Source organism: Pleurodeles waltl, chromosome 12 (genome assembly GCF_031143425.1).
Source record: "Pleurodeles waltl isolate 20211129_DDA chromosome 12, aPleWal1.hap1.20221129, whole genome shotgun sequence".
NCBI lineage: Eukaryota > Metazoa > Chordata > Amphibia > Caudata > Salamandridae > Pleurodeles > Pleurodeles waltl.
The window spans coordinates 589949252-589973329 of NC_090451.1; the positions used below are offsets into that span (position 1 = coordinate 589949252).

General features: G+C 42.3%; 1 protein-coding gene across 2 annotated transcripts in view; it reads left to right on the forward strand.

Annotated features, from left to right (window-relative positions):
- IGSF9 (immunoglobulin superfamily member 9) overlaps nt 1-24078 on the forward strand; it is a 466550-nt gene that overhangs the window by 268219 nt on the left and 174253 nt on the right. For both annotated transcript variants that reach the window (XM_069217763.1, XM_069217765.1), the window contains exon 13: nt 23641-23816. In XM_069217763.1, coding sequence (XP_069073864.1) covers nt 23641-23816 — 176 coding nt within the window. The remainder of the gene's footprint in view (nt 1-23640; nt 23817-24078) is intronic.

Consider the following 24078-nt stretch of genomic DNA (forward strand, 5'->3'; position numbering starts at 1 on the left):
GATGTCATGCAAGGCGCTCAACTTCTGCCCAGTGAGATCGCGCTGCGAAAAAAGAGAAAAAGTAGTCCATAAACAGGACGGAAAATGTGGAGCCTTGTATGTTTTCAGTACTTGGTCGATGCGCTCGAGGAGGGCTAAACACCGGAAAATGCATGACTTGTGCATGCTTTTCACTAATGAAAGCAAGCAGATTTTAAAAGGCAAGCTCAGGAACCAATGAAAGAAACTGACATGACATGGGCGTGGTTTGAAGCCCAAAGGGAGATTACAACATGGGACGGATCGCTTTGCGCTCACCCCTAAAAACAAAGTTAATACACACACCAGCAGGGCATAAGACAAACAAGCTTAGGTATAATACAAAATGAGCAGAAAGAATCCTGAATGGACCTTGTACAGCAAGAATGGCAAAACAAGCAATCATAAGAGACAAGATACTCGTCTGCAGGCTGCTGGAGCAGCGAAGAAAGATGTGGAGGGACTGTCTGCAGAGGATTATTTTCATGAGACTCAGCACCCATATGTGTTCTGTATTAATATAAATGATTCAACGAAAGTCTATTTTCAGAGTAGTAAATGTCACGAATTTCCAACACTTCTTTCTTAATGAAAATATTGTTACTAGATACAATGTAGTAGTAGAAATGTCCAAAAATGAACACACAAGCCAGGGTTTAATGCAAATAGTTTTAGGTTATATAACCTTTCTTTCCCTCAGTGCCAAATATTTTGCTTCAGGATATTTCTCTCAAAACTTTAGTAGAGTCTGAATTTATAAATTCAGTATATTTAAATTGGATTTGGTTTGATGTGATACACAAATGAAAAATATAGTCATATCATTGCTTGTTTTTAAACATTTTTTTTACAACCAGTTCTTTTGTTTGGGTAAAGAAATGTGGAATTACAATTATGAGACTATACCATGTAAAAAAGATCCATAGAATGAAATAGTGTGATTCTTAATCAGTGATTTAAAAAACTTAAAATGATATAATAGCTTGGCACGTCAAATGACCGATATGAATAAATATATTTTTTTCAGCTCCCAAAAGGAGGTCAATAGTAAGCATCTGGTCTCTAAGAGTTTTTTTGTCAGAAGTCAATATTCTGTGAACATTACAAATAGAATGGTACATTTTATATTTGTAAAAAGGAATTTTATATATATTTATGTGTGTGTACATATTTATGTTTTTTTTTTTTTTTTAGGATTGTAACCTTGAAGAAGTCCTTATGGACAAAACACGTTGGCTAACATGATCACTTAGAATTGGGAAAAACTATTTTTATGGACATTTTGAACCACAGAAGAAAATTATCATTATACATTTTTTTTAAATAAAGATTTATTTCATTAAGAAAGAAGTGTTGGAAATTTGTGCTATTTACTACTCTGGAAATAGACTTTAGTTGAATCATTTATATTAATACGGAGCACATATGAGTGCTGAGTCTCATGAAAATAATGGTTTTCCAGGACTTTGTCCTGGTGTTTTGAGGACTACGAGGGCTGGTCTTCAAGACACGTGCACCATGTACAAGGATGAAATTTGAAATTTATATGTCTAGTGCTGCACCTTTCCACATTAGTAATCGCCTTGGCCCTTCTTCTTTCTTGAATACTGTCTGCAGAGGACCTCATCCTGTCGTTCATGGAGGCTAATTGGATTAACTGTTTGACTTCCTTTTCCCAGTTTTATGGGAAAAGTAGTTTTTTATGTACTGTTTTTTTAATGGTGGCTAGAAAAATAAAGTGAAGAAAGAACTGCCTAATCCTTGCCTCCAGCCCTGGCATAGAATGCCGTTTGCACCATCTTCAACTTCACAGCCAATCTAAGATAGACATGTGCCGCTAAAGGTTCTCCTCATCTGCTTCATTCTCTGCAGCACTCTACAGGAGACATTCAAGCATAGAAGCCTCCATGAACCCTCCTCACTCACTCCAGCTCGTTAGTGGACAGAAATGGCTCCAGAATTCTCTGTATCTCTCCTCTTGCTCACTTCAACACTCTAATGGAGACATGATCCTAGAAGGCTTTCTGACCCCGTCTGTTTCACTGCGGCACTCTAAAGGAGATAAGTGATTCTGGAAAGTTCTCTCTACCCTCCTTTCTCACTGCAGCTCTCTAATGGAGAGGTGAATCGAGAAGGCTCTCAGAACCATCCTCCCTCACTGAAGAACTCTCATGGAGATAAGGGATTGTAGAAGGCTTTCTGAACCTTCTTCACTCACTGCAGCTCTCTAACGGTGTCACGCAAGTGTAGAAGGCTGTCTGAGTGAGCTCTCCTCACTCACTGCAACACTGTTTTTTAAATTTTTATTTATGGCCTGATCAAATTACAGCACTTAATTGTTATGCCAGAGAAGCATACATTCACCTTGCAAAAGTGAATAGTTGCTCGGCAGTCAGAATGATACATTTATCATCATCTGTGTGGGAGATAAGTGACATCAATGCGTTATTCTTTAAGATAATTCCCGTTAAAGACATATGTTTACCATGTGATAAGAAGGATGTTAATCAGGTGTCAGTTGGTGAATTGTGTTTCACAAGAATGGGTTTGAGGGGCTGTCAGAAGTCATTTGGTTGAGTCCTAGGGTGTAAATTTGCACCATAGAGTTTCAGCTTATTTCTGAAGTACACCATAGCTTGGGGCCATTATCCCACCCTGAGAGTTTTGCTGCACATCCATGATATCGCTTTCAGTCATTTGCCTAGTATTAGTGCCGTGGACATGAAGCGTTATTTTGTTTTTTTGGTAAGTCAGCTGATGCTCCTAATTTTATGGGCATAGGTGATGGGGACACAGTGGCTCTCACCATGGTATTTAGTAGTATAAATATCTCAGTCCAAAAATCAAGTATCTTAGGACGTAACCATGCCAGGAAAGAAATGACACATTTTTCAACCCTCACGTCTTACATTCAATCTGAACATTCAGACGAAATTTGGCTTCCATTCCAGAGTGTAATAGAAGCGATGCAAGTATTTTAACTGAATCAACTTATGTCTGTCATTAAATTGTGCTTCTATGATTTGGGCACAGCAATATGCCCAACATTTATCAGTGATCTGGTGGCCCAGATCCACTTCCTAGTCTTGCTTTTCTTTTGTTAGGGTTGCAACGATCCTGCCGTAGCTTCCGAGTACAAAAAGGAGGTCAACCTACCCACATTGTTCTTCTAGATTCGTTTTTTGTAAAGCTTGAACTCAGTAAGGGGGGCTTGGGAAATTTGCAAATGCAGTTTTCCCAACTGGTCTTAACATGTAGTAGAGGAGTATTGTTGATGCCATATTTCCACCTTTTGCTTTGTAATTATGTAAATTCTTGAACACTAGATTGGGAAATAAGTCTCTTAGGACTACTATCCTAATAGCTTTTAAAATCTTTTCAGCTGGTTTCTTTGCAGTGGGCAGAAGCATTGGGTTCTTAGCTACAGGTAAAAGCAGGGTGTAAGGTATCACACAATTCAAATATATAGAGATATTATTGGGGGTTCCTCAAAATATAAACAGTCTGCACTTTGCATGGAAAACCCGTAGGAAGCATTCAAGTGATTCCACAGCCAGAGCAAACATTAGAGGGGCTAACAGATAGACCTGATGCTTGCCCCTACTAAATAGATATTGTTTCTGTTGAAGTTTATTTCCCTTCAACTTAACTTGTAGACTCATGGACCAACATAAAGTACAGATATTATTTTTTTAAAATAGGCACCTACTCCCATATGACAAAGCACCAAACGCATAATGGGCCACTCTAAGGCATCAAATGTTTTTTTCTGCATCTAATAGAATTTCAGTGGCAGGAAGTTGCAGCTCTACCCAATGCTTCACGGACATTATGGTGCACAAATTTAGGGCAGAAGATCTTTGCGGCATAAAACCAGATTGCTCTGCTCATATCAGATGCTGTGTTCTTAGGTGTAACCTCTGTGCCGGCACTTGTGCAAGTATTTTGTGCAAATATAGTGATTGTGCCCTCCATCATTGACCGGTGTCAAGCTAAACTGTAGCTGAAAGTGGAGACAAGCACACACAACATGATCATCTGTGCCTGCCACAAAGGGTGAGTCAATCACTATCTTTTTTATAACCTTTGTAGTTGTTTGGGCTCAGGTTTGCCCCATTACACGGTTCTAATATAAGTTAGGGTAGATCTCACAAAGACAATGACCTAACCTACTGCACCCCTGAACCCTCCCCCACCCCACCCTACAGTGTTTGTAGGCTGCAGTCAACCACAATCAGATTAATTAGTGAAATGCTGCGCTTTAAATATCAGTTGTACTGATTGGGCCCGTAGTCAGAAGTGAGAGGTTCGGACTCAACAGACGCGATGGTGCATCTCGTGCAGACCCTGCTTCAGGACTTCCCAGTGTGCCAAACGTGCATTAACCCCACCACGGTGCAGGTACCTCAGACTGCCACCCAATGGCAAGATTCATCCCTGTCAGCCTTGGTTGTGGGCAGGCACAAGCTCTTATGACTGCCAACTTCAGAAAACTCAAGCACAGGCCTCACTTAGTGCTCTGCCTACAGTAGTAGGCTGCAGTGATACTCTCTCACAGTCTGGGGCAATGCAGTGTGTCGAGCCAATAGATTCAGCTAAGACCACAGCCAGGCCTGTCTGTGGTTCCAGCAGGATGTTGATTTGCCGAGTTCACTGACAGATACAAGGACATTAGTGACTTTCAAAAACGCGCTGGAAAAGCGTGCTTCTGAACTGGTCATTCTCCTTTGTGGCTCTCCTGTGGTTTATCCCCTCACCTCTGCAGCATTCAAATGGAAATGTGAGAGTGGTTGATTGAGTGGATGGATGAGTGTGTTTTGTGAAGATTACTTGACTCACCATAAAGGTTATGTTTCCTTACTCTAGTCTTTCCCAACTGGTAGGGAAATTGACTGCACAGCTGAAGATGATTATAGAGGAAGATAGCATAAGCCAAGCCAAACATCAAGCAAACACTGTTAAACATGTACCTAGAGAGTAGTGCATACAAAGGGCATGCCGAATATCCCATGTTGCTCTTAAAAGCAGCTGGTGAGTAGTAGATTATAGTTGAAATGCTTCCTTTCTTTCAAGGAATTTGCCAGCCAGGGAGTTGATAATAAGTAAACCTCTACAATATTTTTTGAAGTCCAGTGTGTTTTATGTTTTAGTGGTTACAACTGGCTCTCAAAGAAATATGCTGTTTACTCATTGTACTAGTCACCAAGGCTTTGCTTTGTGACAGAGGGTATGCTCCTGTCTGGACAAAGCTAGCTTAACAGATATGATTGTGTTAAATATCATTCATGGTTCTGCAAATTGTGCTTACACAGGGAGAAGTCCTGAGATAAAGTTAACTCAGACCTTAGAAAGTGTGGCCGGTAGAAATTAATTCATCAGTCAATCACAGTCTCATGCTCTAAACTGGGACATAATACCAACCATTTAGTTAGCAGATCATGAACTTGATGCTTCAGTTTTTTTCGATCCACAAATTCATCACAACAGAAACTAGAATCCTGGCTAAGCATTCCGAGTTCACTCATTATAGCTGTCCCAGTCTACCTCTCAGTGTAAATTGGACCGTGTATGTACAAAGAATCTGTTGGCCACTGAAATAAGGCATTTACCCTCTTGATAGTCTCTGTATAGCAGGTTGCAGCTACTATTGCATTAATTTCCTTAACATTTAATTGTTGCTTGGCCATGATTTTTCTGCTTTATCCAGAATAGTGTGAGCCTGGTAGGTGTAGATGTTAGAACCTCCAAACCATCCTCTTAGTCCGAGTCCTTCATATTTCAACTGTAGAGTGCTTAATTCTTTAAAAATCATGATTGTTGGACCTGGCTTTTTGACAGGGTCATCCCCAAACTTTTTGCCTTCCTCCTTCTCTTTTTCTGACCTCATTTTTGCTGGTTTTTAGACTCTGCGCACTTTACCCCTGCTACCCAGTGCTAAAGTGCATATGCTCTCTCCCTTAAAACATGGTAACCTTGAATCATACCTGATTGGACTATTAATTTACTTATAAGTCCCTAGTAAGGTGCACTTTATGTGCATAGGGCTGGTAAATTAAATGCTACTAGTGGGCCTGCAGCACTGGTTGTGCCACCCGCTTAAGTAGCCCCTTTTCCTTGTGTCAGGCCTGCCATTGCAAGGCCTGTGTGTGCAGTTTCACTGCCACCTCGACTTGGCATTTAAAAGTACTTGCCAAGCCTAGAACTCCCCTTTTTCTACATATAAGTCACCCTTAATGTGTGCCCTAGGTAACCCCTAGAGCAGGGTGCTGTGTAGATAAAAGGCAGGACATATACCTGTGTAGTTATATGTCCTGGTAGTGTAAAACTCCTAAATTCGTTTTACACTACTGTGGGGCCTGCTTCCTTCATAGGCTAACATTGGGGCTGCCCTCATACACTGTTGAAGTGGCAGCTGCTTATCTGAAAGGAGCAGGAAGGTCATATTTAGTATAGCCAGAATGGTAATACAAAGTCCTGCTGACTGGTGAAGTCGGATTTAATATTACTATTCTAGAAATGCCACTTTTAGAAAGTGAGCATTTCTTTGCACTTAAATCTTTCTGTGCCTTACAATCCACGTCTGGCTGGGCTTGGTTGACAGCTCCTGGTGCATTCACTCAGACACACCCCAAACACAGGGTACTCAGCCTCTCTTGCATACATCTGCATTTTGAATGGGTCTTCCTGGGCTGGGAGGGTGGAGGGCCTGCTCTCACACAAAGGACTGCCACACCCCCTACTGGGACCCTGGCAGACAGGATTGAACTGAAAGGGGACCTGGTGCACTTCTTAGCCACTCTTTGAAGTCTCCCCCACTTCAAAGGCACATTTGGGTATAAAACAGGGCCTCTGCCCTACCTCATCAGACACTTGCTGGAGAAGAAACCGGAACCAGAAACTACATCCTGCCAAGAAGAACTGCCTGGCTGCTCAAAGGACTCACCTGTCTGCTTTCTACAAAGGACTGCTGTCTTGCTGTTGCCCTGCTGCCTTGCTGAACTCTTGTCTGGCTGTAAAAGTGCTCTCCAAGGGCTTGGATAGAGCTTGCCTCCTGTTCCTTGAAGTCTCAGGACCAAAAAGACTTCTTCCTTTCACTTGGACGCTCCGTGCGCCGAAAATTTCGACGCACAGCTTGTTTCGCGGCGAGAAAAACGCCGCACACCGACACTGATCGACGCGACGCCCTCGGGACGATCGAGACTTCGACGCACAACCTCGCAAGGACAAAGCCGCTCGACTTTCCAGGAGAAATCGATGCGACGCCCACCGTGAGTGCGAAACTTTGACGCACGGCCTCGCAAGGACAACGCCGCCCGACTTCCAAGGAGAAATCGACGCGACGCCTGCCGTGAGACCAAACTTTCGACGCACGGCCTCGCAAGGACAACGCCGCCCGACTTCCAAGGAGAAATCGACGCGACGCCTACCGTGAGATCGAAACTTCGACGCGCAACCCCGCAGAACGACGCGCAGCCGGAAAACAAGCAGGAGAATCCACGCACAGACCCGGGACATCTGGTAATCCCCGCGATCCACAAAAAGAGACTGTCTGCGCGCCGGAAAACGACGCCCGACTTCCCCGCGTGGAAAAGAACGACGCAAGTCTGTGTGTGCTGAGGAGAAATCGACGCACACACCCCTTTTTCCACGCATCTCTTCTCCTGTGGCCCTCTGAGGAGATTTTCCACCGGAAACCAGGTACTTTGTGCTTGAAAGACACTGTATTGCATTCTAAAGACTTAAGACACTTTATATCACTTCCCTGTGATAATTCTACAATTTTCTATTGCAACTTTATTCTTTTTGACCTACAATTATCCTGATAAATATTATATATTTTTCTAAACACTGTGTGGTGTATTTTTGTGGTGCTATATGGTGGTATTGTATGATTTATTGCACAAATACTTTACACATTGCCTTCTAAGTTAAGCCTGACTGCTCGTGCCAAGCTACCAGAGGGTGGGCACAGGATAATCTTGGATAGTGTGTGACTTACCCTGACTAGAGTGAGGGCTTTTGCTTGGACAGGAGGTAACCTGACTGCCAACCAAAAACCCCATTTCTAACATTGGTGATCAGCGGTGAGGATAGGACTTGTATTGTGCAGTGACATACAGTAGCTAAGTATTTCACTACCTACCCACAGTTGAAGGTCAACTTGGTTTTTATCTCTTTTTGCAAATCCGTTTTTTCCTGACAATTTTCAAAAACTAAATCCTCACTCAACATGTCTCTGACTGGGTCTCAGACAGGGGACTTTGACCTAGTCCAGGTGGATACATATACGGTCAAACAACTAAGAGGATTCTGCAGGGCATTGAGGGTACCCACCCAAGGGGCCTCCAGAAAGGAGGACTTTCAAGTGGCACTGAGGGCCTGGGCAGAAGCCCATTTAGAGGATGATGAGGAAGAGGAGCCAGAAAATGGCCCCTCAGAGGAATTTTCACTATCTGTGGATGGTGTTACCACTGCAATTGTGCCCCCTTCCAGACCAGGGAGCAGTGTCTCTGGGCAAAGCCTGACCGCAGAGGAAAGGAGAGAAGAAAGGGAGTTCCAATTGCAAATGGCAAAATTGAAAATTGAGGCTCAACAGGAGGAGAGAAGGGCAGAAAGAGAAGCCAAACAAGCTGAGGCTGAAAGAGCAGCCGAACAGATTGAAGCTGAAAGAACAGCCAAACAGATTCAAGCAGAAGCTGAAAGGGCAGCCAAACAAGCGGAAGCTGAAAGAGCAGCCAAACAGGTGGAAGCTGAAAGAGCTCTGGCTGAAAAGAAACTCTTGTTGGCTCATGAACTGAGTCTCAAGGAGCTGGAGATCAAGGCAAGACAGTCTGAATCCAGCAATAATGGTGGCAGCATACTGACAGGACCTGCTGGAGAAAAAAAGGTTCGTATACCCAAGAATGTGGTGCCCAGTTTTGTGGTGGGAGATGACATAGATAAATGGTTAGCTGCGTATGAAGTTGCACTAAGGGCTCATGAGGTTCCTGAAGGGCAATGGGGGGTAGCTATGTGGGGTTATGTACCGCCATTGGGGAGGGATACACTCCTCACATTGGATCAACCTGATCAAAACACATACCCACTTCAGAGAGCCATTTTACTTGCCAAGTTTGGGCTGGCCCCTGAGGGATACCGTCAGAGGTTCAGGGACAGCACCAAACAAACCACACAAACATGGGTAGATTTCTTTGACTTCTCCAGTAAGGCACTGAATGGATGGGTGCGGGGCAACAAAGTAACTGATTATAAAGGTTTATATGACTTGATTCTGAGAGAGCATATGCTTAATACTACTTTTACAGAGTTGCGCCAGCACTTAGTGGATAATAAGCTGACTGATCCCAGGAAGCTTGCTGAGGAGGCGGACCTCTGGGCAAGCACCAGAGTGTCCAAAAAGGTATCTGGGAGTAACCCCGAGAAGGGTAGTTCCGGTTCCCCCCAACAAAGTGAGGGGGAGGTTAGAGATGACCCAGACGAGTTCCAGAGTAAGGGGGGAAGAAAGGGTTCCCATACCCCCTCTGAGAAACAGGGTGGGGGTTCTGGTGGGCAGTGGCCCAAAGTATCCCATTCCCAACCCCGCTGCTTTGAGTGTTCCCAGATAGGACACAGGAAGGGGGACTCTGTCTGTCCAAAGAACTCACCCAATATTGGGACCTCTACAGGGGTGGCCAATGTGGCCTTAGGGGAATGTCGTCCCCAGGGGCAGGTCGTAGACCATGCCTTCATCTCCTTCAGTTGGGAGGTGGACTCAGAGGGTAAACTGGTGATCCCTGAGGGTGGGAGTCGTCACTTCCACCAGGTGGGAGTGAATGGGATCCCAGTCACCGCTCTGAGAGACACGGGGGCTAGTCTTACCATGATTGTGGAGAGACTAGTGTCACCAGAGCAGTACACCGGACAGGTGTGTAGAGTGACTCCAGCCATTGGGGAAGATTTCTTCCGCCCCATGGCCCGGGTGTCCCTAGAGTGGGGTGGGGAGGTGACCCAGAGGCGGGTCATAGTTAGTCCCCAGCTGCCCATTGACTGCATTCTGGGGAATGAGTTTCCCTTAGTGTCAGGAGAGCTGAGAGGGCCGACCCCCAAGGGTGCCCTAACAGTTCATATATCTGGCGGTACCACTCCCCAGAGGAGGGTATGGAAGCCCAGATGGGGAGGCACGGGGAAAAAGGACTCACCCCTGCCCTCTGTTCAGCCTCAGAGTACAGACCCTGGGCTGAGGGACCAGTACCAGGGACCCGCCCCTGACCTGGTGAGAGTGGAGAAGGGGTGCCAGACCCCTGGGGTTACTACCCCCCATTCTGGGATGCTACAGGAATCCCTTGGGAGCTCCCTACCAGCCCCCCAGCTGGAGGAGAAGCTCAGCCAACGGCCCCCCTCCGGGTCTCCACCTAGCAGTGGATGGTCAGGGGCCTGGCTCATAACACTGACAGCTGTCAGTGGCATCTATTGGTTTCTGTCCTTGTGGGCAGAGTTTTCCCTGGGTGGGGGACAGAAGTCAGACCCAAGGAATGGAATGGGCCACATCACTTTATTGGCCATGGTGATACTGTCTGCATACTGGGATACATCTGTAAGCAAATTAAAGTTAGGAGCTGTCCAGATGGGGTCCTCAGGTGATGAGAAGGGTTCCCCATGGGCCAGATCAGTGGCCCCAGAGAGTATAGACAAAGAAGCCTCACTGAGTTCGGAAAGGCGTAGAACTGGCGAGTGCCCCTGCAGTAGTGGGCCATTGTCCATGTTCTATCGCCTTAAGCAGGGAAGTCCATCAGAGTGTTGATTAGTCTACCCTGGCTTTAGGCTGGGAGGGGGTCATGTTGGACCTGGCTTTTTGACAGGGTCATCCCCAAACTTTTTGCCTTCCTCCTTCTCTTTTTCTGACCTCATTTTTGCTGGTTTTTAGACTCTGCGCACTTTACCCCTGCTACCCAGTGCTAAAGTGCATATGCTCTCTCCCTTAAAACATGGTAACCTTGAATCATACCTGATTGGACTATTAATTTACTTATAAGTCCCTAGTAAGGTGCACTTTATGTGCATAGGGCTGGTAAATTAAATGCTACTAGTGGGCCTGCAGCACTGGTTGTGCCACCCGCTTAAGTAGCCCCTTTTCCTTGTGTCAGGCCTGCCATTGCAAGGCCTGTGTGTGCAGTTTCACTGCCACCTCGACTTGGCATTTAAAAGTACTTGCCAAGCCTAGAACTCCCCTTTTTCTACATATAAGTCACCCTTAATGTGTGCCCTAGGTAACCCCTAGAGCAGGGTGCTGTGTAGATAAAAGGCAGGACATATACCTGTGTAGTTATATGTCCTGGTAGTGTAAAACTCCTAAATTCGTTTTACACTACTGTGGGGCCTGCTTCCTTCATAGGCTAACATTGGGGCTGCCCTCATACACTGTTGAAGTGGCAGCTGCTGATCTGAAAGGAGCAGGAAGGTCATATTTAGTATAGCCAGAATGGTAATACAAAGTCCTGCTGACTGGTGAAGTCGGATTTAATATTACTATTCTAGAAATGCCACTTTTAGAAAGTGAGCATTTCTTTGCACTTAAATCTTTCTGTGCCTTACAATCCACGTCTGGCTGGGCTTGGTTGACAGCTCCTGGTGCATTCACTCAGACACACCCCAAACACAGGGTACTCAGCCTCACTTGCATACATCTGCATTTTGAATGGGTCTTCCTGGGCTGGGAGGGTGGAGGGCCTGCTCTCACACAAAGGACTGCCACACCCCCTACTGGGACCCTGGCAGACAGGATTGAACTGAAAGGGGACCTGGTGCACTTCTTAGCCACTCTTTGAAGTCTCCCCCACTTCAAAGGCACATTTGGGTATAAAACAGGGCCTCTGCCCTACCTCATCAGACACTTGCTGGAGAAGAAACCGGAACCAGAAACTACATCCTGCCAAGAAGAACTGCCTGGCTGCTCAAAGGACTCACCTGTCTGCTTTCTACAAAGGACTGCTGTCTTGCTGTTGCCCTGCTGCCTTGCTGAACTCTTGTCTGGCTGTAAAAGTGCTCTCCAAGGGCTTGGATAGAGCTTGCCTCCTGTTCCTTGAAGTCTCAGGACCAAAAAGACTTCTTCCTTTCACTTGGACGCTCCGTGCGCCGAAAATTTCGACGCACAGCTTGTTTCGCGGCGAGAAAAACGCCGCACACCGACGCTGATCGACGCGACGCCCTCGGGACGATCGAGACTTCGACGCACAACCTCGCAAGGACAAAGCCGCTCGACTTTCCAGGAGAAATCGACGCGACGCCCACCGTGAGTGCGAAACTTTGACGCACGGCCTCGCAAGGACAACGCCGCCCGACTTCCAAGGAGAAATCGACGCGACGCCTGCCGTGAGACCAAACTTTCGACGCACGGCCTCGCAAGGACAACGCCGCCCGACTTCCAAGGAGAAATCGACGCGACGCCTACCGTGAGATCGAAACTTCGACGCGCAACCCCGCAGAACGACGCGCAGCCGGAAAACAAGCAGGAGAATCCACGCACAGACCCGGGACATCTGGTAATCCCCGCGATCCACAAAAAGAGACTGTCTGCGCGCCGGAAAACGACGCCCGACTTCCCCGCGTGGAAAAGAACGACGCAAGTCTGTGTGTGCTGAGGAGAAATCGACGCACACACCCCTTTTTCCACGCATCTCTTCTCCTGTGGCCCTCTGAGGAGATTTTCCACCAGAAACCAGGTACTTTGTGCTTGAAAGACACTGTATTGCATTCTAAAGACTTAAGACACTTTATATCACTTCCCTGTGATAATTCTACAATTTTCTATTGCAACTTTATTCTTTTTGACCTACAATTATCCTGATAAATATTATATATTTTTCTAAACACTGTGTGGTGTATTTTTGTGGTGCTATATGGTGGTATTGTATGATTTATTGCACAAATACTTTACACATTGCCTTCTAAGTTAAGCCTGACTGCTCGTGCCAAGCTACCAGAGGGTGGGCACAGGATAATCTTGGATAGTGTGTGACTTACCCTGACTAGAGTGAGGGCTTTTGCTTGGACAGGAGGTAACCTGACTGCCAACCAAAAACCCCATTTCTAACAATGATGTAATAAAATCTCTTCTTGAACTTCTATTTCATTGTTCTAGTTTCAGAAAGGCAGCAGGATTCCTGGTCTTATTTCATCTGGTTTATTTTGACTGCATTTATATCTGCCTCTGCTTACGTTCCCAAACGCATTTAGATATGTATGCAGGACAAGGGCTTTGTGTACTCTGTATTGACTCTGAGTGCATATGAGAGCCTTGATTAGACCACCTTGCATTTACTTTTGTCCCAAAAGCAATCTCAGATTATGCGCTGTTAGTATGGGAGGTGGAGCAGAGGTGCTATGCCCAGAGTAGGAGAAATTAGAAATTCGACAAGACACTGCTTTAGAACGGGCTTATAGCCCAATCTCTACGAATCACAGTTAACAGTTATATTGCTGAGAATGATGACAGAGGTATGCCTAAGCACCCTCTTGGATGCCTTTATGGTTTTGTTGGGAGGACAGTGTATATGGTAAAGGGCAAGACAGCAACATACGCATAAGTAGTATTGAGAAACATTAGAGGCTGGGCTTGGTTTGGCAGAGGAAGAGCATAGAGCGAGGCATTCATTAAGACCCGGTGAAAAATTACTACATTGAGGAGCCAGATTGGCCTACACCACAGAAGAGGCTGAAAAAATGTTGCTGTTCTTAAAACAAACATTTTATGAAAGGGCAAACAAGATGGACTTACTCTGGGCTAGAAAGCTAAGATAGGCAACAGCAGCAAAAGGAATCCCCACACTAAGAGGTGATGAAGTAAGGCCCTTTATTGGAGAGGACGTGAAAAGAATGCCATTCATTAACTACTTTTCCATACTGTATTTGGAGGACACTGTGAATTTAGAAAAGGTAGACACCTTTATTGGAGCTGCAAATCTCCAGGTGCTATCCAAGGCTAACAGGGTTGTCAGAGAGGCACTGATTACATCAGTGGAGGTCCTGAAAGGGATCTCAGATCTCAATCCCCCGTAAGACTCCTGGACACGATGACCTCACCAATGGGTTCTAGAGGCGCTTTTAGTCAGAACTAATCTTGCATCTTGTAGAGACATTTTATTCCTTCATCCACTCACATATGGTAACAACCTCCATGACGGAAGCCTGTATAACACTTATTTACAAAGTTGGCAAGTCAGTGGATTTGTGCAAGCTGTACCCACCCAAAGCACTTTTAAAGTGAGATGCAAAAATCTTAACTAAACTTTTGGCAAATTGATTGATGCAGTTGGCTTATATCAGTCAGTTTTCCTATGTAATGGTACTCATCTGGTATGCCTGCTCGAAGGGGCCTTGGATTGCTGGATTTAGAGTGCTATTATCAAGCTTTAAAGTTTGAAGTATTCATTGAGCAGGCATTATATGCGACAGACTGTCACTGGGTACATATGAATGTGGCTGTCATGGGACAGGCACCAGGGGCAATCCTGTGGATTGCCAAACACATTAGACCTCCCATAGACTACTACTCCAAGATTCTACTGCTCACTTTAGAGATGTGGGACTCGAATACAAGACAGCAAGATCTTACGTCTTTCCTGTCCCCATATACACCTTTATGGCGGAATACAGATTACACTCCAGGGAGAATGAGGGAAAAAGAGGGACATTAGCCTAAAGGGGCTGTAGAATGCTTTGTAACTTTGTCTGTAGGAGGGGATATCAGATCATTCCACCAATGCAAAAGGGTTTTTAAGCTCAGAGAGATCAACTTTGTATGATATTGGCAGTTGCAACAATGGACCAGGCACCCAGAAAATAGAGGCCACAAATAGACAGCTAACTCACAGTGGCAGCGTATTTTACATAAAGATATCCTGGGACAGCAATGGCAGAAACTCTGGGTAGATATACCCTCCATGTGCAGAAGTGTACAGACTATACACATATGACACTATAGCACATTGCACCAGTGAAATTGAAACTGTAGTATCCACACACACAGGTTTGTGCTGGTTGGAGTATGGTCAGGAGGGTGTTTATTTACATATTTGCTGGTCCTGTCCTTGACTGAAAATGTTTTGTAAGGAAATCCTAAGTCATGTGAACGGGGTTTTAGGATATTCTGTATGATTCAACCTTATACACAATCCTTTTGACCTTGATATCCATTGATTTGCAAACTCTTACTACTTCAAATTGGAGAATCATACTAGAAAGATATAAAAAGGCATGAAAAGGCAAAAAGGTAAGATAAACAACTGGATAAGCCAGACCCCAACGACAAAGTGTCGTAGCAGTAAGAGAATAACTATAAAGGGATTCCCTAGATAAATGCAAGTAGCTCAGTCAGGGAAAAATGAGTGGGAGAAAAAACTAGAGCATGAGCTACAATAATACTGTATCTGAAGATATGATAAACTTCAGACGTAAATCCGTATAGGGACTGATTCATACGTTATGATAAATTCAAGACGATCAATAATACATAATGATATCTGGCTGCTAAACCAAGATCAATGATAACAAAAGAGAAGGAACAAAATAACAAAGCAAGGAACTTTAATCAGATCAAATAAATAAGAAACAAATAATCACGGAATGTACAAAAAATCTAAATGTATGGACAAAAAATCTAATTCAAGCACACCTCATTCAAGCTACCCAATAATAGACAATATAATACAATAAGGAAAGATCATAGTACAAATACCACACAATGGGTGAAAAATACAAAATATATATACATACAGGAAGAAACAAAACACAATAACTGGTAAATATATATAAGTAATAATTTAATACAAAAATAGTCTATAAAGAATCTATATTTAAAAAAGAGATGACGAATCAAGGTAGCAACGCTACAGCAAAGATGTGCTGAGGGACTGACGGCCTACGCGCGTTTCGGTATTCCTAGTGATTATAGGTCACCTTCTTCAGGGCCATTCCCATTTATTTAATACAATAAAGATCAAGTTTTGGCAGCCACATTTTAAAGTTGATTGAACACTGGACGCTTGATACGTTTAGATCGCATAGTCATGTCATCTAATAAAAAAAGAGAATATATTATTATGTACTCCAATGATGCTGTTAGCGACCCGGTAGTTATCGGTTTCGATTTTTATATATATATATATATAAAAAGTGGATATATATTTCTACATATAGGTAGTGTAGAGACTAGAAGGCAATACAAATTATAGTTGAAACGAGGGAAATAGTGAAATGATAAGGAAATAAGAAGTTAAATGAAAACTAAATGAAAAAGTGTGTATTATTATATGAAAATGAACCAAAAGGACAGATGGAGAATGTAAGTGGAGAAATCAAGATAAATAGCTAACAGTAGTTGTATTGACTATGTTAGTTAGTGGAATAGTTAAAGAATGATGGAATAGTACTCTGTGCACTGGTGTTTAAATCTTTTATCTCATGACTGTGAGGACATGCACCCAGGTGTATTGTGAGGTTACTTCCATAGGATAACTATTTGCTAACTTACTTGAATTGTCTTGACTGAAAGCTCAGGCAGTCCTACTACTATATAGTTGTTCTAATCTTTTGTAGAGACATGACACCATCTGGTATAATGGGGTAAGATGATCTGGCTACAATGTAAAGCAATGAACAAATATATGTAGGTACACAGGTGTATGTTTGCATTCCAATGAGAGAGGCTAAATAGCGAAATATATAAGATTTTAACAGTATTAATTGTTAACTCTAGAGTCTGTAATGGAATAGAGGCTTTAAAGCAAAAATATAGAAAGTATAAAAGCGCTTCTGGTTACCTGCTGTGCCTGCAACAAATTGAGCTAATAGCTTTTCTTCAATGATCTTTTTTCTATTTCCGAGTTAGTGAGACTTTAGATGATAATCCTAGACGTATAAAAATAGTCATGGTTAGGCTAGCCTGAAATTATTGAAGATTTTAACATTTTAAAAGAGGTACTGCATTGGTAAAATATGAGTCTTCCGTGAACAGGGAGAAGTCCGGAAGGGCTCTCTCTGAGCTCGGGTTGCTTGGGAGGTATTACAAGGTGGGGAGAAGAAGAAACTCACTGATATACTCGAACCCTCCTCGCTGGTCGATAAGCATCGGGGCCGCGGCTCCACCGGGTTATAAAAGAGCGGCTAATTGGTGTCCTAACTAAACTAGACCGCGGCCTCACGGTTCACCATTGCGGTCTCCTTGTGCCGCCATGTTGGAATTCTAGCGTCCCGTAGCTCGAACGGGACGAAAGGCATACCTGTCGGAACTTGGACGATACAGGGCACTAAAGGAGAAAGGAAAGCTTGGCTAGCTAATGGACTTGCTGTCAGCAATATTATCTAATAAGGATGAAAATAGTTAAAGTAACAAGTACACTTTATTGGAAAACATTGATTGCTAGGTTAGCGGCTGTATAGAAACAGCCGAGTGGATGACAAAAGGCACGCAAGTTCTCTGTTAATATGACAATGAGATACTGTTAGGCAATGATAATAATAAAGAGGGGGAAAAAGGACAGATGTACAGATGTAGGGGCAATAAATGAAATAATGTGTAAAGATAAAAAGTGGAAAGTTAGGGTGAAGTTAAAATTGAAAATAGATGGAAATGAGGGATAAAAAAGGAGAGAATATAGGTAAAGTAACAGGGACATATTGTAGGATACAATAAGAGAAAAGTGAGAATACGAAAAAGATAAGGAAAAGATAGAAAAGGAAGATGAAAGATAGAGAGGGATAAAAAATATACAAAAATTGCCAGTGTGTATATATTTCTAAATGTAATATTACCACTCACAACTCGGTGGAACATCAGGAAAAGCTGGCCATAATTCAGATAAGATGTATGTAGTTCAAGAAATTGCATTTTCCCAGGGGATAAGTTCATTCAATCCTTAAGTGCAACTATCCAGGGTAAATATCCAGAAAACTTCTCGTTTTTTCCTTATTTTGCGGTCCTCTATCTGTCCAGCTTTCTTGATTTTTTCCAGGACAGTCCAAGTGAGGTCATCTATTTGGTGTCCATGCTGTTTCCAGTGGGATACTAGGGGGGCACTCTCCTTGACATTCCTGATGTTCGACATATGTTCCAATATTCTTACTTTGATTTCCCTCCCTGTTTCGCCTACATAAAGTAAGGGACATGGACACCTGATCAAATAAATGCAATTAGCAGTTTTGCAGTTTGTCATATCTGTAAGCGCACAGTTGTTACCTTTCCAAAAGAAGGATTCGCCTACAATTGCTCTAGGGCACACTTTGCAGTTGCCACATTTATGGTTCCCATTGATCGGTCGATCTCCGCATATGGATTTTTGGCAGAATTTGTTTTTCATTTTTAGAGAGAGATGCCCTAACTAGTTTATTGGAGATATTCTGGTTCTTCCTAAAGGATAGGAGAGGACGTTCTAGTGGGACTTGATTAGGGTTGCTATTAAGGATATTCCAATTAGAGAGGATTATTTTTCTGATTTTTTCGTTCAGATTAGAATGTTGGATCACACAGACCAGTGTGGACGTAGATTTGGGATTGTTACTTTGCTTCTCGAACATACTGGTCCTATTATAATATTTGGTTCTTTTGTAAGAGTCTCTGATCAATTTCTTAGGATATCCTCTCAGTAGGAATTTTTGTTGTAATATATGAGCATGATGGTCGAAGTCAGATAAGCTGGAACAATTTCTACGAACCCGCAAAAATTGACTGAAGGGTATCCCTTGTTTTTGACTAGTGGGATGGAAACTATCAAAATGGAGAATCGTGTTTCTCGCTGTAGGCTTGACAAATAGTGACATTTGAAGTTGAGAGTTGTTATGGCCTATCCAAAGATCTAGAAATTCAACTTTACTTCTACTAATATGGAAAGTGAACTTGAGATTGGGATCCCATAGGTTGATCCACTGACTGAATTCCAATAGGGATTCCTCTTCGCCTGTCCAGATAAAGAAGATATCGTCTATAAATCGAGACCAAGAGTGGATATTTTCAAAGAACGGTGCTACCTCATTATAGACATATTTGTCTTCAAAGGCGCCTACATAAATATTCGCAACACTCGGGGCACAGGCAGCTCCCATACTTACCCCTTTCTTTTGTTGGAAGATCTGGCTATCAAATTAAAAGACATTTTCACACAGTACGATGTCTAGGCACTGCAGGACGAAGGCAGAGTGTTCTGTCATGCCTTCTTTATCAAATAGGCAAGCCACTGCTTGCCAAGCTTCTTGCTGGGGAATATTGGTATATAGTGCCTCAATGTCCATTGTAACTAATAGTTGGATGTTGGGATTGAAGGAATGTCCTTCTAGTTTGGCAATGATATGGCTAGTGTCTCGAATGTATGCTGAAAGTAGGGCTACCCTTGGGTTAAAATAATTCTCCACATATTTGGACAAAGGTTCTGTCAAGGCTCCTACAGTGGAAACTATGGGTCGCATGGGAGGGTCTGTTGCGTTTTTATGGATTTTAGGGACACCATAAAATACTGGAGTCCTGGTCTTTGCTGGGTTCAAGTACTGTAGTTCTTGGTGGCAAATAAGTCCACTATCGAATGCCTCATTGGTGATTTGAGCAATTTCTCTTTTCACTCGTTCTTGCCAGTTATTGCTTGTTTTTTGGTAGTATTGAGGATCGTTTAACATAGTCATGATCTTATGTTTATATGTTTTGGTATCTATGAGTACTATACCACCTCCTTTATCGCATGGCTTGACTGTAGTAGTCTTGCCTTTTTGTAAATTTTGGAGAGCCTGATATTCTCCTTTATTTAGATTGAAATAAGGTTTAGGAACAAATTTCAACAATGATTGAATCTTCTCTGTCACAACATTTTCGAAGATTTTTACTTCAGGTCCTACTTTATCTAAATAAGGTGTAAAAGTAGAAGCTGGTTTAAGGCCTGACAGATTGAGCTCTCTATTGTCTACTTTATCTTCAAAGAACCTGGTAAGTCTAATTCTTCTAAAGAAAGCATGCAGGTCAGAGAGAAGGTCAAATTTGTTGATGGAGGTGGTGAGAATAAAGGACAACCCTTTCTTAAGCAAAGATTCGGTATCTAAATCCATAGGAGTGGCTCTAAGATTAAAGACCGGTATTGCCTTTAGTCCCTCCCGTATTGTTGTCTCCGGGTTTGTAGGGTATGTGGCCCATTGTCCACATTCTGGTATCTGTTTCTCTGGAAGTTCCTGTATCTTGTTCGTGGTCTTCCTCCCCTGGATAAAAAATGATGACTAGAACGGTTGGGGTCTTCATTAGAGCCCAACCTACCACTATATTGTTCTGGCTGATTGGAGGTACCTTCTCCCTCCGATTCAGAGGTATCTGAAAAAGTGAAAAAAAATGTATGTGTCCAGAATTGTCGATCTTGCTCTGGCATATTCTGTTGTTGGTTGGTATAACATTTATCTGATAAATACGGGTATGCCCGCTCTGTCGTAAACCATCTGATGTCTTTCCTGAGCTTGTCTGTCTTCCTTTTGATTAAATATAGATTGAATGATTCAAGTTCTTGATTTATGGCCTTATCTGTTTTTTTGCTTCCTGTAGGGAGTCTTGTTTTTTCAGTTAATCTTCTAATGACTGGATCTCTTTCATGAGAACTTCCATGAGTTCTCTCGCGGTCTCGACTATAAGGATCATCCAATCCAGAGAACATCGATTGGAGATAAGAGACCATTTCTCTAGGAATTGTCTAATTTCCACTAAAGGGCCTGGGACATTTCTCACTCTTAGGCCTGTGGGAATCATTCCTGCTCTAAGATATTCTAAAATATATTATGCGTGTAACTCAGTGCGTTTTTTTTTTTTCTTTAGTTCTAGTAATTTATACCAACCTTCTTTGGGCTGGTTGACAGAAATCGATGTACCTACTCCTGATCTCGGTTGATCTAATAATTTGGCTAAGTCTTCCTCATTAAAGCCAAATGTTTTAATGGAGTCCATATCAGAACCCAATCTAGAACCAAAAGAATACAGTTACAAGTTCTAGGAATAGGGAGAATGGGTCTTATTCTAGTGATAAAGAGATAATAGAATGTGTAGAAAAAGAATGTACATACTGCCACCCTATATATGTTGAATGATTACTAGAGGTGCAAATCTCATGCCGATGAAATGTGACACACTCTAATGTTAGTGTGGTAACTCCGGGGGCTAACAGCTGAAGATTATATAGTAAATGGACATGACTACACTTAACTATAAATGAAAATCATACTAGAAAGATATAAAAAGGCATGAAAAGGCAAAAAGGTAAGATAAACAACTGGATAAGCCAGACCACAACGACAAAGTGTTGTAGCAGTAAGAGAATAACTATAAAGGGATTCCCTAGATAAATGCAAGTAGCTCAGTCAGGGAAAAATGAGTGGGAGAAAAAACTAGAGCATGAGCTACAATAATACTGTATCTGAAGATATGATAAACTTCAGACGTAAATCCGTATAGGGACTGATTCATACGTTATGATAAATTCAAGACGATCAATAAGTAATACATAATGATATCTGGCTGCTAAACCAAGATCAATGATAACAAAAGAGAAGGAACAAAATAACAAAGCAAGGAACTTTAATCAGATCAAATAAATAAGAAACAAATAATCACGGAATGTACAAAAAATCTAAATGTATGGACAAAAAATCTAATTCAAGCACACCTCATTCAAGCTACCCAATAATAGACAATATAATACAATAAGGAAAGATCATAGTACAAATACCACGCAATGGGTGAAAAATACAAAATATATATACATACAGGAAGAAACAAAACACAATAACTGGTAAATATATATAAGTAATAATTTAATACAAGAATAGTCTATAAAGAATCTATATTTAAAAAAGAGATGACGAATCAAGGTAGCAACGCTACAGCAAAGATGTGCTGAGGGACTGAGGGCCTACACGCGTTTCGGTATTCCTAGTGATTATAGGTCACCTTCCTCAGGGCCATTCCCATTTATTTAATACAATAAAGATCAAGTTTTGGCAGCCAGATTTTTGCCTGAGATTATTGAGATCCATTAAATAGCTACATAATTTGATGTCTTGTCTACTCGACTATCACCAAACTTGAGATCATAATTGTCTAAGCAAGAGAAAATGTGTTGTTTTATATGTGCTTGTTTTCAGTATTCTCTGCCGACTAACAAGGTCATTTTGGGAAGGGGTTTTGGGGGAAGAGTACGGGTTTTTAGGTTGGCCTTGATGAATGAATTTATTTGTCAATGCCAACAAATAGCTATAAAATATAGTTGAAAGAAAAGATGTAGGGTGTGTATTGAATTTCAGCACCTTCTGAAAGAGTGATCACTACAAAAACCAGCAAACACATTAACTGATTATTTGCAAGAACATACACTATCACTTGTTAACAATAATTACAAACTGGATGGCAGTGGTAGAAGGAATATATAAAAAGCCCATCCAGATCGCCTCATCAGTTTGACAAGTACTTTACGCTGAGCGCACTCCAAATAATCCTGATGAGACATGCTAAAGCCTGACACTCCACCATGTGCTGTTCTTGTCTTAAAAAACCACCAGTGCAATAACAAGTATCCATTCAAGGCTTAACACAGAGGGTAACTGGCATAGACTAGATTAGAGATCACTAGGTGTGCAATTTGAAAATTTCCTCTAATGATGAGTATTTAATGACAGCATCAGAGTATTTAGTATAAAGTGACATGGCATATGCCAGCTTTTAGATTAGAATAGCCTTTTACTGCTTATGCTCTTGCTGTGCTCTCCGCATCAAAGTTCAAGCATAAGCATTCCAGATAAACCCAATCCTGTGCCTTGCCCTAAAACAAGAAACCATAATGTGGGTAGTTTTAAAGTGTCTTTATTCGTAATTAATGCTGGGACTGAATTATAGTAAGTTTTAGCATTGTATGTCGGTTATGATTTTAACAGCCTTTCACTGCCCATGCTTTTGCAGTACTTTCTGGATCAGTAGCTTAAGTAAAAGCACTACAAACAAATTCACATCTAGCATGGAAATGAGAAAAACAGTTCTTATGTTTTAAAGTGCTTTCATTTTTTGAATGTCCGGTCTGCTTATGGAAATGTTTTGCCATCTTGCGCAGTAACTTGTTACTACCTGTCCCAAGGGCGCAGCTAAACATTGAGCAATGTGGGGTTTTAGCACCTTGCACAGCAACTCATTACTTCCTGACTTAGTCAAAGGCACATTTAAATGGTGAGGTTTACGGGACTTAGGGTTCAGCTGACACTTCGCACAAGTACTACTGTTCGGGATAAGAACGATGCTGCCAGCTGGAGTGTGCAAATTACTTACAAGACTTTTATTGCTTATTTTCCATAATTGTTTCTTTGCATTTCTTGTATTTTTCGTATTGTAATGATTTTAATTAATCAAACAATAAAGAGCATGCCTGGAAACATTTTAAAGCAAAATGCATAAAAAAGAACATTTGCCTTATTAAGACTTTGTAGAGTGAATGTTTTTATGAAGTATTCTTTATTATGAAATTACATTTAATGTATTTGTCTCAGGGTCCACAATGTTTTGTGTCAATAGTGGTCCAAAACTTGTACACACTTATCTGGTGCACGGTTGCAGAGGACTTTGATTATGTATCATGCTCTTCCTTTCAGGGTTAGACGACTGAGCCATGGCCATCACGAGTGGACATCCCTGGCAGTGCCAGTAGGTGTAACCCATATCCTGGTGGAGAACCTACTGTCTGATGTTGGCTACCAGTTTAGTGTCTTATCTCAGAACAAGCTTGGCAGTGGTCCGTTCAGTGAGATTGTCCCTGCCTATCCTCTTGGTAAGTAATTGCAGCTTGCAGTGAGCTTATCCCTATCTTCCTTGTAGGTACGTGATTCCTGATTGTTGTAAAGTAGTCACCCTGTCTATCTGTTCCATGAGTATTTACTATGTATCTACAGCTTGTGATGCTGCTGACATGTAGGGCAGCAATGAAGGACTACCACTTCTATTTATCTTGTGTAACCTTCTGTACTGTGTCCCAACTGAGATTCAGGGACTTCAGTTATGTTTCCACAGTTTACCTTTGAGCCAGTGGAGGC